The following is a 19677-nucleotide window of genomic DNA, read 5'->3' on the forward strand; positions in this document are numbered from 1 at the left end:
GCCACCCTGCAAAGAGACCTCATTTCTGCTGCTTGTATTCACAGTCTCATTGTTTCAATCGTCTCCCTCACCCTCAAGACCACAGGTGAGGAGACATCATTAGAAACCAACCTGTGACGGTGTGGGTCAGTTCCATGCCCCCTCTTCTCATTTGGGGAGCCTTTTGAACCCGACACAGGCGATAGTCATGACCGGGATGAGCTGGACAAATGAGGACGCCACACGAACCAAGGGGAAGGTGCAAAAGCGCTCAGTCCAGAACAAAAACAAATGTTCAAAAGTGCAGTGCTCAGAAAATATTCAGTAAATTAATAATCCAATAAAAACGGGTGTAAAACATGAAGGTTAGAATCAAAACAGATCTTCTTTTAAACGAGGTTAAAATCCACCGGCAGGGACAATCCTTTCTCAAAGCCTGGTGCCTTCTCCCTTTAAGACTGGTGGCTGCCCTGCGTATCCTGTACGGGCCTTGTAGTGGAAGAGCCGCCTTACTGACGGGTGCAGCTGACCATCCACGGGTCCGGTTGCCTGCTGTCCCATGAACTCCTTGCCGGACCGAGACTTGGGACCCCAACAGCCATGGCATTCACGCTAGGGCTCTCCTCCCAAGCCTCCTCGTCACCCCCACCTGCTGCCTTCCCGGTTTTCTGCGGTGGGCTGCACAAACTCCTGGCCACTCCTTGCAAACACTTACCTGGAGCAACCATTTCCGACTGCACAACCCCAAAAAACCCCGGAGTATCGGTCATACACTCCTTGTCAGGGGCTCTCCTCCCAGCTGCCTGACTCGCTCGATCGCTCACTCACCGGTTCCTTTTGCCTTCTTCTCTCAATAACCTCCATTCTTTGATCCTTTCTTTTTCCTCCTTGCACTTGCGCTTTCCTTTTTAAAATGGGGACGTGGCACAGATGGGCAGTCGGCAACTCCCTGCGTCAATTAGGGCACTTGGTGCAGGGCCGCCCGCTCCCACAGCGTGCCCAGGAACCGCTCTCGCCACGCTACCATGCCCCCTCCTAACCGAGACGCAAGGGCGGTGATAATTTACTTAAAAAGATGCTGATCCACCATGGACCTCACTTTACCACACAACCTGGATGAGAAGAGGCCATTTAGCCCAACAAAGCCCACCAGTCCTGTCCACTTACTGTAATTCCTTCTGAAATAACATCAAGTCGAGTTTTGAGGGTCCCTGAAGTCCTTCTGTCCACCACACTACTTGGCCACTGTGACTCCCTGTGTGAAGATAAACTTCTTGATGTTTGTGAGAAGTTTCCCCTTCACAAGTTTCCAACTGTGACCCTGTGTTCTTGATGAACTCATTTTAAAGTCCGAGTCTCGATCCACTGGCCTAATCCCCTTCATCATTTTAAATACTTCAGTCAGGTCTCCTCTTCATCTCCTTAAGGCTCCGCTCTTTTAATCTTCACTCATAACTCATCCCCTGTAGCCCTGGAATCTGCCTAGCTGCTCTTCTTTGGACTTTTTCCAGTGCTGTTATGTCGTTTTTGTAGACTAAAACAGCCCACCGTACTCCAGAGGAAGCCTCACCAGTGTGTTATAAAGGTTGAGCAGAACCTCCTGTGACTTGTACTCCACACATCAAGATGCTATATAACCTGACAGTCTGTTTGACTTCTTTAATGGCTTGTCTGGCAGTTGATAGGTTAGCGTCCACTACGACTCCTAAATGCTTCTCATAAGAATTTGAGAGTGCTTATGAGTGCTATGGTGACTCCAGTAGTGGGTCCCGGTATCCTGATTTATTTTTAACTTGTACTTTCATGAGTGTCAGTTGTTAACCCAATTTCGATTTTTTTTTTCTATATTTATTTTTCTTGGCCTGCCAGACCTGCTGGGTGTAACAGCAACTGTGCCTGTGGCCTTCCATTTCCTGATTCCATTCCTTACAGTTGAAACCTCTGAGATGTCTTTTTGTAGCCTTCCCCTAAACCAGGAGACTCAACAATCTTTGTTTTCAGATCTTTGGAGAGTTGCTTTGAGGATCCCATGCTGTCAGTCATCAGAGGAGAGTCAAAGGGAAGGAAGCACAACTTGTGATTGACCAGCTTAAATCCCTTTATATCTCAGGATGGGACACACCGGTCTATGAAGTTCAAGGCTTAACGAGCTCATCAACCAATCAGCATTGAGCAATGACAGGCATTCAAATCAGCACAATGACAAGGGGACCCACATTTGTGCACAGCCAGTTTTTCACATTTGATTTCATTTCATACAACTAAATACTGCGTCACTAAAAATCTTTGTTCGAAAAACACTGCAGTACTCAGATGTACCTAGGAAATGAAAGACATACCACTGTTATCTTTATTGTTGAAAGGAGAGTCAGTTATTATGCAGGCTGAGAGGGGCTCCCAAACTTTTTCATATGACTGTATGATGCCATTCTGCTTGCCTTCCAGGTATTCTCTCCATACGCTTTTGTACAATAATACTCCAAATACATTATTGTGTGTGCCTAGGGAATGAAAGCAGATCAAGGTCCTACATTCAATATCTGGATCAGGAATGGTGCTGAAGAATATTTGTTTTTGATGAACATTTGTTTTGCCCAAAATCTAGATTTATTTGATTCAGGATTACGTATTTCCTAAGAGTCTTGGTTTCTAACAGGCAACAAGCTATTTGTCTGAAAAACGCTTTTTTGTGTGAAATGCCTGATTAGCCTGTATTGGTGCCAATGGCCATTGTGAGTACCGTATTTACCCGTGTACCACACACACATTTTTTCCTGAAAATAGCATTAGAAAATCAGGTGCGCGTCATACACGAGGAAATTTTTTTCTGCAATGTTTACTTCTGCTTGCTCGCTCATGTGCTCACACTCTCTCTCTCTCATTCGCTCACGCTTTCTTGCTCTCTCTTTCTCTCGCTCACACTCTCTCGTTTTCACTCACACTCTCACTTGCTCGCTCTCTCTCTCGTTCGCTCACAATCTCTCACTTGCTTTCTCACTTTCTTTTTCTCTCTCTCGCTCGCTCACACTCTCTCTCTCACTCGCTCTCTCTCTCTCTTTCTCTCTCGCTCACTCACACTCTCTCGCTCTCTCACACTCTCTCACTTGCTCTCTCTCACTCGCTCGCTCGCTCTTTCGTCATGCAACAAAAACAGAAGTGCATTTCACGGAAAACGTGCCCTAAACGCTTCCTATACAATCACAACGTGCGTCGTACACGGGGCAAATTTTTTTCGTGATTTTCTTTGTAAAAATTAGGGTGCACGTCTTACACGAGGGTGCGTGGTGCACGAGTAAATATGGTATATCATTGCCTGAGTATTAGTGCATGAATTTCATTCAGATAACTCTGTTTTGTCAGACCTGGATTAAGCAGGGATGAAAATGGGATGGATGGATACCTAATTCTTTCTTACTGGTTAAAAGATACATCCATTATCCAACCCGCTATATCCTAACTACAGGGTCACGGGGGTCTGTTGGAGCCAATCCCAGCCAACACAGGGTGCAAGGCAGGAAACAAATCCTGGGCAGGGCGCCAACCCACCGCAGGGCATGCACACATACACACTAGGGACAATTTAGGATCGCCAATGCACCTAACCTGCATGTCTTTGGACTGTGGGAGGAAACTCACGCAGACACGGGGAGAACCTGAGAAGCAAACCCAGGTCTCCTAACTGCGAGGCAGCAGCACTACCTACTGTGTCACCGTGCCACCCATATGTAGTTAAATAAAAATAAAAAATACACTGGCCTGCTGTAATAAAAAGGCACTGTTATATTATGGGTGTGACTCATAAAGAGAGCCATCACTGAGAAATGGCAGTTAAAGAAGACATTGAAGCTACGTTGTATGCAGATTATATCGACTTAGCACTGTTTATAAGGTATTGTACTTTATAACTTCTCCCCACCTTCCCTTCTACAGCTACAACCTCAGGCAATCACATAGAGTAAAAGACAAGCTGGAGTTAAGTTACACTTTAAATAACGTATTATTAGATAGATAGATAGATAGATAGATAGATAGATAGATAGATAGATAGATAGATAGATAGATAGATAGATAGATAGATAGATAGATAGATAGATAGATAGATAGATAGATAGAGTGAAAGACACTATATAATAGATAGAGTCAAAGACACTATTGATAGATAGATAGATACTTTATTAATCCCAAGGGGAAATTCACAAGTGATCAATAAAAAACAGAAAAATAAAAGTAGAAAAATAAAGTTGTACACGGAGCTGCTGAAAAGGCTGCCACTCTCAGTGGCGCCTGAGTCCAAATTATTGATAATATTCATATATTTTAACAATATGCAAAGTACAAGTGAATATTGGCAACCATACAACCTGATAAATGCTGATGTGGAGTTTCAGGCGGCACACACCCTTGTCAGTTACTTTAAATGTCTCCAATTAAGTCCTCATTTTTGTGGTCAGCTTTCTTCAGAACGGGCCGCATGCCTGTCTCAATATGGCTGCCTTTTCAGTTCATGGTGTGACAGAGAGATGCTTCATTGATGTTTTTTAAGAGAGAGGGGGGTAAAGCAAGCAAATGTCTAGATTCTCTGTCCACACCTTACAGCCAATAGGGCGTCGTGGTACTTGAAGGCTTCTGATACAAGCCATTTCCAGACAGCCATACGTCAGACCAATGGGGCACAGGATACCTTCACACCTGCCACCCCTGAACACCATTTGTTGAGCTGAAGTTTGCCAGTTAGGCAGTCTGGCTTTCCTGTGCTGGTTGATTGAGAGAGCCCTACAAAGAATCACTGGCCAAACTGGTTTGAGGCAAGTCGTAAAATTCACTATTCTGACTTAGTCCTGCCGGGTAAACATGAACGCTTCTCACTAATGCAACACTCGTATTACATTTGCTTTGCCTAAGTTAAAAATAAAGTCATATTATCAAGTTGTATGCAAAATTTCACACCACAACACAAGGTTACACATATTCCAACAAATTCTAAGGAATACATTTTAGCCCCCCCCCCCCCCCCCCCCACACTCACCTCTTGGAGTTGAAATGTGCCATCAAAGCGTTTTCTTGAAATTACGCCGTCATAAAAGCAGCACCCCGCTTATTGCACAAACCGCACTCAATAAAGTGGCAGATGTCGGCCTCTTCCAGCTCAGCAGGCTTATAATAAAGCTGTCACGTCTAGGGGTGAAATTGGCATTGTGGGCAATTTGGACTGCGCGTAGTGAAAATAAAATGGGCATCTCTGAAAGAAAAAAAAAATGATAAAAATTGTGAACCCATTGAATTTGCAAGATGTCATACTAAGGCTAAAAATGCAGAATGGTGGCTGCCTGTGAATCATTCACTTGACAGAATCACATGCCTTCTGATACCAGTCGAAGAGCGAGGACCACTGGTGCCTATCCTGGCAGGGCTAATAGACCCCAGATGGCCGTCACTTGGCCGGTTTAGCACTGCCACAAAGAGACATAACAGCACCAGAAAAAGTCCAGCAAAGAGCAACCAGGATAAATCCACGACAACAGGGGATGAGGAAAAGACTTGAAGAAGCTGAAGCTGAAGATGAAGACGAGACCTGACAAGCATGCAAAATGATGGAAGGGAATTAGTGCAGTGGATCGAGACGGTGACTTTAAAATGAGTTCACCCAGAGCACAGGGACACAGATTTGGAAAGTTTCAACAACAATAGTCAGTCAGTGATAATCCATTCTGCTAGATCCTAACTACAGGGTCACGGGGGTCTGCTGGAGCCAATTCCAGCCAACACAGGGTGCAAGTCAGGAACAAATCCCGGGCAGGGCACACACACACACTAGGGACAATTTAGAATCGCCAATGCACCTACCCTGCATGTCTCCCGTTTGAATTTCAGAAACCACATTTGAAGTAATAATGGGGGACATTTGGGTGGTCTGCGTAAACCTCTGATCACATCGAAGCAATAAGGCTCCCCATTGACATCCTGATCGAGCAGTTGGGGCATCGTATTCTTAAAACTATGAGTCATGGGTTGACCCTGTTGGGTCACGTAGAGTTGCGTCCCACCGTTTTGTGTGGCACACGCTCTGTGAAGGGTCTCGCGATGGGTTGTATGCCACTGCACGCCCAACCTAACCGGAAAGGGGTCTGTCGTTGAATTGCCTTTCCCGAAGTTTCTTCCATTTTTTTTTCCCTACTAGGGTTTTCCTTGTCTTCTTAGAGAGTCAGGGCTGGGGGGCTGTCAAGAAGCAGGAGGGCCTGATCAAGCCCTTGTGTGATTTTGGGGCTATACAAAAATAAATTGTATTGTATTGTTTGCTGAGGGTTATTTAAACATTCCTTCATCATGACGTCGACGGTGATTCTCCAAGGGTGATTCCCCCCCTCCTCTCTATGATTGTTGGTCCAAAGTGGGGGGACCCAAAGCAAAATTGGGTTGCAAGGACGTTTAAGAACGTTTAAGAAGCAATGAATTGGGGTTCAGCTCTTCTGAGTTTTGGGGTTCAGATCTTCTGAGGTTATGAACTTGCAGCTCTTTGATGGGGACAGGAAGCAACAAAGTCTCAGAGGGGTTTGGCTTCTTGCCATCTTAATCAATACACAGAGCTTATACTCGCCACTAGAGGGCGCATATGTGTATTAATAAATATCTCTTCAACAAATTGCTGGGTGGGCACAAGCTAATGGGACTATGAGGTAAGCCCCCCGCCCAGGCACATGATTCAAAGCTGAACACAAGTCCGTTTCACACTCCGGTTTTTATTTTCCATCATAAACTCTGGCCTTTTCAACAGACGGTTGGGGGTCTTGGGGAAGGAAACCCCCCACTAAACGGACAATGTTCTCTGCTCTTGGTACCTCAAAGAAATGTGCCACCTTGGTCACTGCTTGAGTCTGCTCTTGTGATCGTGACATCTTGTTTTTGTTTTTTCCCTTCCCTCAAAGATGCAGCTTACGATATCATCACCGTTGGAGCCCCTGCAGCACACTTTCAGGGATTTAAAAATGGAGGTCTGCAACGGCTGATGGCGAGATTTGAATCCGACAAGAAAACGTAAGTTCCTGTGTGCCATGCAAGGCCCATCTTTTTATTTATTTATTTTTTTGAACGCCCATTTGCTTTGCCTGATGACTTGTTGGATTGTTGCCTTTGCAGGCTCATTTGTGGGGGGCCATTTGAACACTTACAAGGGGTACTCTCGCATTTGAGACCTCCCATTGTGTGTTCAAATCTTGACTACTCCCAGTGTGTAATAGTTCTGCATTATCTGCCATTAACTTGGTTCTCGTTCTTACATTCTGTTCACTGCCTTTTAGCCTTCATGTCTGCCTGCTGCTGAATTGCTCTTCTGTGATGTGCTTGACGCTCAGCAGATGTCACCTGTCTTCTGTTTCCTTCTTTCTATGACAGAGTTCTTCATCACGTTCAGCAATCAGCAAACACAATACTTGCACTTGGTTATGAACTCTAAGTGCATATGTACCGTGTCCTGGGTTAATTATCAATAAATAGCTTTGTGGGAACTGTACGTAGTTATTATAATATATTTTTCTCCCCACTTGTAAAGTGACCACCTTGCTGGTTTACCCCAGAATTCTTTGAAGTCCCATAACATATCAGATATGTCTGTGTGCCTCAGCATCTGGTCTTCTTTTTCTTTCTCGGCCTTTGTCACTTAATTATTGCCTTCTGCAAACTATTTGACCCTCAGCAGATGTTGCTGAACTTTGCCATAAGAAACACAACCGCACCTCAGAGGTCACGTTTTTGATTAAGGCCATGATCAAGGTTCTTGCCCGAGCAATTCGTGAGTAATCAATCATGTGACAGATGGACAGACCTTGGCATTTAATGCATATGGATAGCAGCAGCCCCAACACTGACCCCTGCTGGACACCACTCTTAACTTCACCCAATTCTGCTGAGGTTCCTCGCACCATCACCCTCTGCTTGCTGTGTTGTAGCTGATTTTGCACCCATCTGCACCCTGAGCTTCCACCTCATTGAGTTTGATGCCCACCCTCTCATGTGGCGCCTTGTCAAGTGCTTTCTGAAAGTCTAGATAAATAACATCGTATCTTCCACTTTGATTGTATCCTTTTGTTGCTTCCTTATAGAATTCCAGCATGCTGATAAAACATGACCACCCTTGTCTGGGCCCATGCAGACTTTTCAGTAAAACTCCTGTACTTGCCATGTGTTGCTCAATCTTTCCATAATAATTCCTTCCATTAATTTACCTGTGATCCACGTTAGCTTCCTGGCCTCTAGTGGCTTGGATCTTCCCCATCGTCCTTTTTTATGTAATGATATTTTATAGGAAGTTCCCCAGTGTGCAGTAAAGGTTTCTATCTGTACTCACTAACCTCCTTTAGCTCTCTTTGATAAATGTTATCTGACCCTGGTGACTTGTCAGATTTCAGCCTTTTTAATCTCAATAGCTCTTTTCTCTTTATTTCCAAATTACAGTATTCAGTATCTCCTTAGTGGTTCCTGTTGTTGGAAGTTATCCACTTTTTTCACTTGTGTAAAGTATTTGTGTTTATGGGGTGTCTAGGAGGGGTGGCACCTCTGATGATGGGCCTCGCTGTGTTATTTTCTGCGCAGCTCGCTAACCCTTTGTCTGCAGCTGGCACCCTGCTTCCACCTGTGGCTCCAAGTAGCCGGAGCTCACACAGCGACCACACCTGGTCAACCGCCTCAGCAGATGGGCTGAACCAGCTAATAGGTCCCTGGCCATCGGTGAAAGAGGGGACTTGTCTGGCCCTGATGAGCGGTCCAATGGCCAAGAAGGCAGGCCCAGCAGGTGTCACGGAGTCCTAAAGAGCACAATTAGAGGCCTTAGACGTCCTGGTCATGTACTGCAGCACGAGAGGTCTCCAGCCGTAATGAAGGTCCGTGTCACTGGGTTAAGGTGTCCTCTGCTGAGAGAATGGATTTAAGAGATGTTCAACCTAAAACTCTGTCACACACAGATTTCCATTGTGCCACTCATCTCAAAGAATCTCTTTGGGTCATCTGTTGCCTCTAAAGTATAGTGCCTTTCACATCTATCTATCTATCTATCTATCTATCTATCTATCTATCTATCTATCTATCTATCTATCTATCTATCTATCTATCTATCTATCTATTATATAGTGCCTTTTACATTATCTATCTATCTATCTATCTATCTATCTATCTATCTATCTATCTATCTATCTATCTATCTATTATATAGTGCCTTTCAAATCTATCTATCTATCTATCTATCTATCTATCTATCTATCTATCTATCATATAGTGCCTTTCATCTATCTATCTATCTATCTATCTATCTATCTATCTATCATATAGTGCCTTTCATCTATCTATCTATCTATCTATCTATCTATCTATCTATCTATCTATCTATCTATCTATCATATAGTGCCTTTCATCTATCTATCTATCTATCTATCTATCTATCTATCTATCTATCTATCTATCTATCTATCTATCTATCTATCATATAGTGCCTTTCATCTATCTATCTATCTATCTATCTATCTATCTATCTATCTATCTATCTATCTATCTATCTATCTATCTATCTATCATATAGTGCCTTTCATCCATCTATCTATCTATCTATCTATCTATCTATCTATCTATCTATCTATCTATCTATCTCATATAGTGCCTTTCATCTATCTATCTATCTATCTATCTATCTATCTATCTATCTATCTATCTATCTATCTATCTATCTATCTATCTATCTATCTATCTATCTATCTATCTATATCTATCTATCTATCTATCTATCTCATATAGTGCCTTTCATCTATCTATCTATCTATCTATCTATCTATCTATCTATCTATCTATCTATCTAGTGCCTTTCACATTATCTATCTATCTATCTATCTATCTATCTATCTATCTATCTATCTATCTATCTATCTATCTATCTATCTATCTATCTATCTATCTATCTAGTTTTCTATGATTGTTTTCCCTTTGCAGTTTCCTTTTTATCTCCTTATTTACGCAGTGCAGTTTTCTATCCACTTCCAAATTTTGGGATGCTGCCTTGGCTCCATCTTCCCATCTGCTCTCAGTGTGTTTATTAAGCTTCTTCAGGGGATGCAGGGGGTGAGCCGTGTGCCACTGCCATTGTGATCCACACTTGGCTGCTGCCGCTGACCACTTCGCTCCTCTCTTCCTTTAAATGTTTTTCACTGCACGCCAATTAAGTCCGCTATAATTAACTGGCAGGCCTGTGGGCTTTGTAAAGCTGTGTGACAATTGCTCTCAGCCGAGAGGCTTGTAAACAAAAGTTGATCTCAACTCGTCTGTGCGATTGCTTAGGAGGAAATGAGCTCTTCTGGACTCATAAAATTCATTATCGAAAAACGGCCCTGGAGTCCAAATGAGAGCAGTCTTAATGGGGACGTTTTTCACAGAAGTGATAAGAGGGTGTGACTGGAGCTGTAACGTGTGTGCTTGTCACCCCCATGTGTTTGCTTTATATATGATAATATTTGTATCTAAAAAAACAGGCAGCATAAAATATAAAGAACATAATTTTATTAATCAGTCAATTATCAGCATTTGAAATCGACGTGTTGGGTCTGGGAGGTGCACCTTGTGAGAAGGACCTGGGAGTCATAGTGGACTGGCCATTGACCACAGTGCCAATATAAAGCCATCACCCCCTAAGGAACGATGTCACATTTCATTGTTATGTAACATTGAATCACAGTGGATTTCATTTAGCTATTTTGACCCTGATCAGCACAAAAAGACTCTTTGATGTAAGGCGTACATGTATTGATTTGGCTGACGTCTTTATCCAAGACATTTTACAGAACATAAAAGATACACCTGGTTCCAGGCAGGTGGTGTGACTTGCTTTTGGTCACACGGTGGTGTCAGCAGTGGGATTTTGAACAACAGCCTCAGGGTTTGAAGTCCAAATCTTTATCCTCTACACCCCACTACCTGCATTATTGTTGTTATTATTACTTATTATTTGACTTACATCTGTAGCCATGGCAACTGATAACATTTGAGACTCAATCAGTTTCAATTTGTTTTTCCAATTTGGCGCACAGGCTAGTAAAGCGACTTGACATTTGGTGACACAGTGGTGTCAGAAGTGGAATGTCAAGCATCTGCCTCAGGGTTTGAAATCCAAAGCTTTAGCCAATTTGCTCCACTGCGTTCATTATTGTTGTTATTACTTATTATTTTACTGACATCTCTGTATCCATGGCAACATGCAGCATTTGAGACTCAGTTGGTTACAATTTGGAATAGAAGCAGGTGGCGTGACTTGCTTTTGGTCACACGGTGGTGTCAGAAGTGGGATTTTGAGCAGCAGCCTCAGGGTTTGAAGTCCAAATCTTTATCCAGTATGCTACACTACCTGCATTACTATTGTTATTAGATAGATAGATAGATAGATAGATAGATAGATAGATAGATAGATAGATAGATAGATAGATAGATAGATAGATAGATAGATAGATAGATAATGTGAAAGGCACTAGATAGATAGATAGATAATGTGAAAGGCACTAGATAGATAGATAGATAATGTGAAAGGCGCTATATAGATAGATAGATAATGTGAAAGGCGATAGATAGATAGATAGATAGATAATGTGAAAGGTACTATATAGATAGATAGATAGATAGATAGATAGATAGATAGATAGATAGATAGATAGATAATGTGAAAGGTACTATATAGATAGATAGATAGATAGATAGATAATGTGAAAGGATAGATAGATAGATAGATAGATAGATAGATAGATAGATAGATAGATAGATAGATAGATAGATAGATAATGTGAAAGGCACTATATAGATAGATAGATAGATAATGTGAAAGGCACTAGATAGATAGATAGATAGATAGATAGATAGATAGATAGATAGATAGATAGATAATGTGAAAGGCACTATATAGATAGATAGATAGATAGATAGATAGATAGATAATGTGAAAGGCACTAGATAGATAGATAGATAGATAGATAGATAGATAGATAGATAGATAGATAGATAGATAGATAGATAGATAGATAATGTGAAAGGTGATGGATAGATAGATAGATGGATAATGTGAAAGGCACTATATAGATAGATAGATAGATGGATAATGTGAAAGGCACTATATAGATAGATAGATGGATAATGTGAAAGGCACTATATAGATAGATAGATAATGTGAAAGGTGCTATATAGATCGATAGATAATGTGAAAGGTACTATATAGATAGATAGATAATGTGAAAGGCGCTATATAGATAGATAGACAGACAGATAGAGTCACATAGTGTGATGGAGGAACGATCTCCTCAGTCTGTCAGTGGAGCAGGACGGTGACAGCAGTCTGTCACTGAAGCTGCTCCTCTGTCTGGAGATGATCCTGTTCAGTGGATTCTCCATGATTGACAGGAGTCTGCTCAGCGCCCGTTGCTCTGCCACGGATGTCAGACTGTCCAGCTCTGTGCCTACAATAGAGCCTGCCTTCCTCACCAGTTTGTCCAAGCGTGAGGCGTCCTTCTTCTTTATGCTGCCTCCCCAGCACACCACCGCGTAGAAGAGGGCGCTCGCCACAACCATCTGATAGAACATCTGCAGCATCTTATTGCAGATGTTAAAGGACGCCAGCCTTCTAATGAAGTATAGTCGGCTCTGTCCTTTCTTGCACAGATCATCAGTATTGGCAGTCCAGTCCAGTTTATCATCCAGCTGCACTCCCAGGTATTTATAGGTCTGCACCCTCTGCACACAGTCAGTCACCTCTGATGATCACGGGGTACACGAGGGGCCTGGTCCTCCTAAAATCCACCACCAACTCCTTGGTTTTGCTGGTGTTCGGTTGTAGGTGGTATGAGTCGCACCATTTAACAAAGTCCTTGATTATTATGCCCACGGCAACTGACAACATTTGAGACTCTTCCAGTTTGGGGCACAGGCTAGTAAAGTGACTTGACGTTTGGAATTTGCACATCCCTTGTACTGCTCTGAATAAAACTCGACCAGACCAGGTGTGAAATTTAACAGCCGGACACACGACAAAGGTTTGGGACAGCCACCCGTATAGTTTCCCCGGCTGCAAAAGGCTTTAAAATGGTCTACAATGTGTACAGGTTAGAGTCCAAAACAGCACTGTCTAAGTATGGAGGATGAGGAGTTTTTATTCAGTAGGTGGTTCACAGGAAGTGACGTTCTCGTGGCCGGGACAGGATGGATTTCTCGTGTTTGGTCTGTGGAAAGAAAAGAGAGAGTATCAGTGCACTCCGCCGCCCCCCTGGCCTGGCGTGGAATTGTCATTTCCTGCTCCCTTTGGTTGACTCCCATCGCACATGTGTGACACAGGCCATCCATAAAAACTGAAGAAGACTGTATTTATGTTGATGTTTTGTTATTAATGTATTTCTGTTACACAGAATAACATTTTTTACTTGTTGGAAGAAAAATTCAATTTTTTAATGCACATTTGTTCCGGGGGGAGGAATGTTAACACTTGAGAGGTTTGTGGTTTCCCTCTCCCTTCATAGTGTAAGCTTGGCCTTGTTTTTTGATTTGTGTAGGCCTCAAGCCTGCTTCTTGTGTTCAGGGCCGGGCTTACTTTATTTTTTTAGTCTGGAGTTTTGAGACCATTTTTCTGAAATTGTAACTTTTCAACGACCCCAAAAGTAATGTGGCGATACTCAACTGTGTTGTCCCGTTCCGTTTCTGTGACACCTCAAAGCAACACAAGCACTTGTCGATGTTAGACACTAAACGTAGCCCTTGAGCTTCTTTCAGTTGGCCCTCTTAAGGGGGCTCAGTTTACGTCAGAGTTCTGTCCAGCCCACATGTCGACACCACCTTCTGAGGGGGACACCTGGTATTTATAGTGGTCAGACTGGAAGGGGCGGAGTCAGATGACCTCACTTGGGTGTCTTCTCTGCAATGTGGAGGGAGTGGGAGACGACACATAGTTAGCAAGAACGCCCCCTCTCGTCCAGGGGTGGTGTTACATAGCTCAGAAGGTCCCGGAAGGTGATCCTCAGCTGCATACAGGTGACAAGGGGCTTTCATGAGTTTTCTGGTGGAGCCCCACAAACAGAACAACGCATGGTCTTTCAAACTGGTCGCTCTTTAGGTCATCCGGTCAGTTGATCGGTCAACCATCAAATTCATTCACTGAGCCAATTAATAAGTCAGGTGGTCATTCCAGCTGGTCAGCCAGCGATTCAGTTACTCCAGGCAGTCGTGCCCGGTAGGCTCTCGCAGTGCCATGCTTATCTGTTGGCATCTTGCACGTTTGGGCAGCAGCGTGTCTTGTATCATTGAAATGGCTTTCTTTTATCTTATGTCTGCTTTCATTTCAGCTGCATTGAGCTCTGTGAAGGCAATGCCCCTCCTAAGGCGTAGTCTACAGGTGCCCACGTGTGCCCCTCACTCACATCAGTCCTTCTCTTTAACCGTGCAGCTTCAACACGACGTACCAGTGCATCTACTACACCCCGGAGAATACCGCCAAGGCCAAGGAGGTGCTGAGTGACATCGGCCTGCTGCAGCCCCTCATCTCCAGCCTGGCCGACCAGCTGCTCCAGAGTGCCGAGCAGCGCTGCTCAAGCCGTCTCACCGAGACATTGAAGGCCATGTCTGACAAAGTAAGTGACTGTCGCTGCTTTGTGTTTTTGTCTGATCGGTCATCATTTCTCCTTGCCCTTGTCATGGTAGGAAGAAGCGGCTAAGGAAGTTTTTAAGCCCATCTTTGCGCTGGCATGTAGAGTCAAGTGTAAAAGTACGAGGGACATTCTAAAAGCTTCTGCGCTTTTTTTTTAAACTCTTATTTATTAAGAATTTCAAAAACCGATGACATCCCTTTTCTACACAGTCCCCTTCGTTTGCGATGCCCAGTTACTCCTCCTCCCGCCTTCGCCGTTTCCAACGAAAATATAAAAGTGCAGAAATGTTTTGAACGTCCCTCGTAAGTCCATTCCATGGAATGAATGCAGTTTAGGATTGCAGGGTGGGCACAACCTAACCAGGCAGCATTGGGTGGGAATCAGTAACCAAACCTCTCTCGGGCACCTAGTGCTGGCCAAAACCCATTTGGAGCCCTAGAAGGGGTGGTCAAAGGTCACCCCTCATTTTCCATCGTTGGTGATTAGAATCATTAGAGTTTGACCACTTACTTTTGGGGGGGTGGTTGTCCCCTTCAGCACCCATTGTGTATTCCCACAGACTTTATGGAACACACGCCCCCCCTTGGTGTACAGAGCATGCTCACTTTAACTGCCATAAACTGCGCCCAGCGGGTAACATCCCCCAGCAGGTATAATCAGAGTAGGTCAACGTTCCCCCTTAATATCTGTAGCACACAATTTTTTTGCCCCCATTATCATTAGAGTTTGACGACTGGCCCTGGCCGTCGGACCTTACTTTTATTCTATGTTAATTAGTGTTACTTAATTTTATTTTCTTATATATTTTGTCTCATTTTTCTCTTTCTTCATCCTGTAAAGCACCCTGAGTGACATCATTTGTATGAAAATGTGCTCTAGAAATGAATGTCGTTGACTGGAGAGGTCCCCCTTGGTGTCTGGAGTGTGCTCCCCCTTTTGTGTATATATTGCATATGCAATATGGAGCACACTCCCCCCCCCCCCCCCCTTGGCGTATGGAGCATGCTCACTTTAACTGCCATAAACTGCGCCCAGCACATAACATCGCCCACCCAGTGTGATCCGAGTTGGTCAATGTTCCCCCTCAATATCTGTAGCACACACAGTTTTTTCCTCCCATTATCCTTTGAGTTTGACGATTTGAGAGGTCCCCCCCTTGGTGTCTGGAGTGTGCCCCCCCTTTTGTGTATATACCGCATATGCATTATAGAGCGTGTGCGCCCCTCGGTGTATGGAGCATGCGCACTTTTATTCTCATAAACGGCGCTCGGCGGGTAACTTCAGAGTTCGATGACCTTCTCCCTCAATGTCCAGGGTGTTCGCCCCTTCGGTAGCAGGAACAGCACCCCTTTGCGGACTTCTCGAAGAGTGCGCCCCTTGATTTGTGGAGCATGCACACTTTTAGACCCATAAACAGCACCCAGCGGGTAACGTCACCTACTCAATATCATAAGAATTTGTCAACCTTCCCCCTCGATATCTGGCACACACAACCTTTTGCTTTCATTAATGGTGCCCACCCATTATCATTAGAGTTTGAACCCCTCTGGTACCCGGAGCGTGCGCCCCTTTCAGTAGCTGAAATAGTGCCCCTTGGTGTCTGTACTGCAGACTTTGCAGTTTACTCTCATAAACAGTGCCCAGTGGGTAACATTGCCCATTCAGCAGCATCAAAGTCTGTCAGCCTTCGCGCTCAATGTCTGAAGCGTGCAAAATTTTAGTTTTGTTAATGGTGCCCACCCATTATCATTAAGAGTTTGATAACTGAGGAGGTCCCCCATGGTGTCCGGAGAGTGGCGGGGGTGCCCCTTTCTGTAGCTGAAACAGCCTCCTTTTGTACCGAGCGTGTGCCCCATGGTGTGTGGAATGTTCACAATAAATGGTGCCAGGCAGGTAACGACTAATACCCGGAATCTGGAGAGTCCAACGACTTTCCCGAAAGAAAGAAAAGGGGAAGAAGTGGGCTGGAGTTTGGGAGGTGACGGGTACTGATTTGATCACCGCTGCCAACCCACCATCCTGTTGGTGTTGTGGTTAGGGGGCCGAATCTGCAGGTCGGGATGATGACAATGAGATCTGAACCCAAAGCCACAGTTCCTGAAGGAGTGACAGAAGTTGAGGCCACTTGGCCCAAAAACAAAATGGCACCTCTGACCTTCTCCCAGATGTTTGTTGCAATTCCAAGTGTTTTGGTCTTCGGGTGTTTATTTCTTTTATTTGCTTTGGGAACAACACAATAAAACAGAAGGCAACCTAGAGGTCATTCCACACCCAATTCCAGAGATGGATAGGACAGAACTATGGGCACCTTTTCAAAATGGTAAGAAATGATTGGATTTCAGTCATGTGATGCTCCTCTGATTTGTATCAGAGCTCACCTATGGCAGGTAACTGGTAGCCAGCTGAAATGGAGGAAAGTTGACTCGATCTGTGTGCACAGAGAAAAGAAAGAAGGACAAAGAATTGTCGGAGGACTTGAGAACCGAAATTGTCTTACTGTCCCCACGTCCACTGTGTGCAACGTCATTAAACACTAGAATCCCTGAAGCCTACGAAAAAACTCGTAACCCAGGCCACCTTAAATCCGTTCGCACCTCTCCATTCAGCGTATTTTGTGTTGTAAAATGTGTCGATCTGCACAAGCAGCAAGCAGCCTGCTGTCCCATCAGCCCCACCATCACAGTCTCTTTAAGTCTCTTTATCTGCATGTGAGGTGCCTGGAGTTGTGTAGAGTTAATAACATCTCGTGATTTGGAACACATGCAATTCATGTGTGTTTTGTGTCTACAACGATCTGTGTAAATGTAGGATGACAGGAAATGTGAACACATAAATTGAGCAGAAACGTTATTGCCACACTTTTATTATTAAACGTCACCTGTTTGTTGCTGGTACAAATATTGTATTTGATATTTAACCCACTTCCTATTGTCCAAATGACTTGAAATTTGGCACACTTACTCACTTCCAATGACAATACATGAATCAATAATCAGTTTCACTAATTGATCAATTAATCCATGTTAATTCAGAAATGAAATTTTCATATGAAGAATAGTTCAAGATTTCACCACGAGGGGAAAAACAACAACTTTTATTTATATAGCATATTTTCATACAAATAGTGTAGCTCAAAAAAAGACAAAATAAGAATTAAAATAAGACAACACTAATTAACATAGAATAAGAGTAAGGTCCGATGGCCGTGGGAGGACAGAAAAAAACAAAAAAACTCCAGACGACTGGAGAAAAAAATAAAATCTGCAGGGGGCCACGAGACCACCCAGCCCCCTCTGGGCATTCTACCTAACATAAATGAAACAGTCCTCTTTGTATTTAGGGTCTTCATGGAAGGGCTTGATGATGATGGTCACATGGACTTCTGGCTTTTAATCCAACAATGTAAGGACATCATGGTGCTTTGATTAGGTGGTGATGGCACAGGTCGCCACCACAGAAAACTGGGAAAAAAGAACAGAAGAGAGAGTAGGGGTTAGTACGGATTTTGGAGCCACCATGAATAGTAATGATAATTACTAATTGAATATACAGAGTATCAGGATTAAACTAAAATGAAGTTAAGAGAAAGCCACGTGTAATGGGCGGCCGGGACGCCCTTGCTGCATATGTTCCGGGGGAGCAGCCATGGGCTCCTTGGTACCTCCCCCGGGACGTTTGGTGGCAGCCTACCTGGGTGACGTTGGTGCGTCAGTTTCCCGCAGGGCTCCATGGGAGATGGAGTTCTCCACAACCCTGTGGGGATCTGGGGTGGCTGCCAGGGGGTGTTGCATGGATCCCGAAGCCTTTGTGGACAACTCTACAGCCTCACCCGGAAGTGCAATTAGCAACAGACGATCAAGCACATGGAGCACTTCCAGGTGGGCTATAAAATGAGTCAGAGCCAGAATCAGGAGGAAGAGGACGAGGCTGCCTGGGAGGAGTGGTGGTACCGGAGGAGAAGTGTTTTGTGTTGCCTTTAGTGCTTTTGGGATTGTGTTGTGGCTGGAGGGATTACGGGGAAGACGTGCCCTCCAGCTGAAGAAAAATAAAAGTGCTTGTGTGTTTTTACACGTGCCTCTGCGTCAGTCCGCATGTTAAAGTAATGTGTTTTTAGCAGTTTTTTAAAGTGCTCCACTATATTAGCCTGGTGAATTCCTATCAGTCTGCTATTCCAGATTTGAGGTGCCTAACAGCAGAAGGCCGCCCACCTCACCACTTCTGTTAAGTTTACCTCTTAGAATTCTAAGCAGACACTCATTTGAAGATCTGAGGTTACAATTTGGAGTGTAAGGTGACAGACATTCCGATATATAAAATGGAGTGAGATTATTTAAGGCTTTATAAACCATATGCAGGATTTTAAAGTCAATCCTGAATGACAAAGGTAGTGACATCAAAACTGGAGAAATGTGCTCTGATTTTCTTTTCCAGGTTAGGATTCTAGAAGCTGCATTCTGCACTCGTTATAATCGATTGATGTCTTTTTTAGATGGTCCTGAGAGGAGTGCGTTACAGTCATCTAGTCAACTGAAAACAAAAGCGTGAACTCATTTCTCAGCATCTTTCAATGTTATAAGAGGTCTAACTTTTGTTATATTTGTTAAGTGAAAAAATGCTGTCCTAGTGATCTGATTAATATCCATCCATCCATCCATTTTCCAACCCACTGAATCCGAACACAGGGTCACGGGGGTCTGCTGGAGCCAATCCCAGGCAACACAGGGCACAAGGCAGGAACCAATCTTGGGCAGGGTGCCAACCCACTGCAGGACACCAAGCACACACTAGGGCCAATTTAGAATCGCCAATCCACCTAACCAGCATGTCTTTGGACTTATGTGATTTAAAATTCAGGTCACAGTCAACAGTTACCGCTAAATGCTTTACTTCCGTCCTAACTTTTAATCCTAATGCATCAAGTTTATTTCTAATAACCTCATTATATCCATTATTGCCAATCACTAAAATTTCTGTTTTCTCTTTATTTAGCTTGAGAAAATTACTATTCATCCATTTAGAAACACAAGTAAGACATTGTGTTAGTGAATCAAGA

General features: G+C 43.7%; 2 protein-coding genes across 6 annotated transcripts in view; one reads left to right on the plus strand and one right to left on the minus strand.

Moving 5' to 3' along the window:
* The window catches only part of inpp4b (inositol polyphosphate-4-phosphatase type II B), a 533162-nt gene that overhangs the window by 341135 nt on the left and 172350 nt on the right, over nt 1-19677 (plus strand). For all 5 annotated transcript variants that reach the window (XM_051928128.1, XM_051928130.1, XM_051928129.1 and 2 more), the window contains 2 exons: nt 6903-7011; nt 14423-14606. In XM_051928128.1, coding sequence (XP_051784088.1) covers nt 6903-7011; nt 14423-14606 — 293 coding nt within the window. The remainder of the gene's footprint in view (nt 1-6902; nt 7012-14422; nt 14607-19677) is intronic.
* The window catches only part of LOC114652371 (interleukin-15-like), a 523178-nt gene that overhangs the window by 180033 nt on the left and 323468 nt on the right, over nt 1-19677 (minus strand). The gene's annotated exons all lie outside the window — the stretch shown is intronic.

The sequence above is a fragment of the Erpetoichthys calabaricus genome, chromosome 5 (genome assembly GCF_900747795.2).
Source record: "Erpetoichthys calabaricus chromosome 5, fErpCal1.3, whole genome shotgun sequence".
Lineage (NCBI taxonomy): Eukaryota > Metazoa > Chordata > Cladistia > Polypteriformes > Polypteridae > Erpetoichthys > Erpetoichthys calabaricus.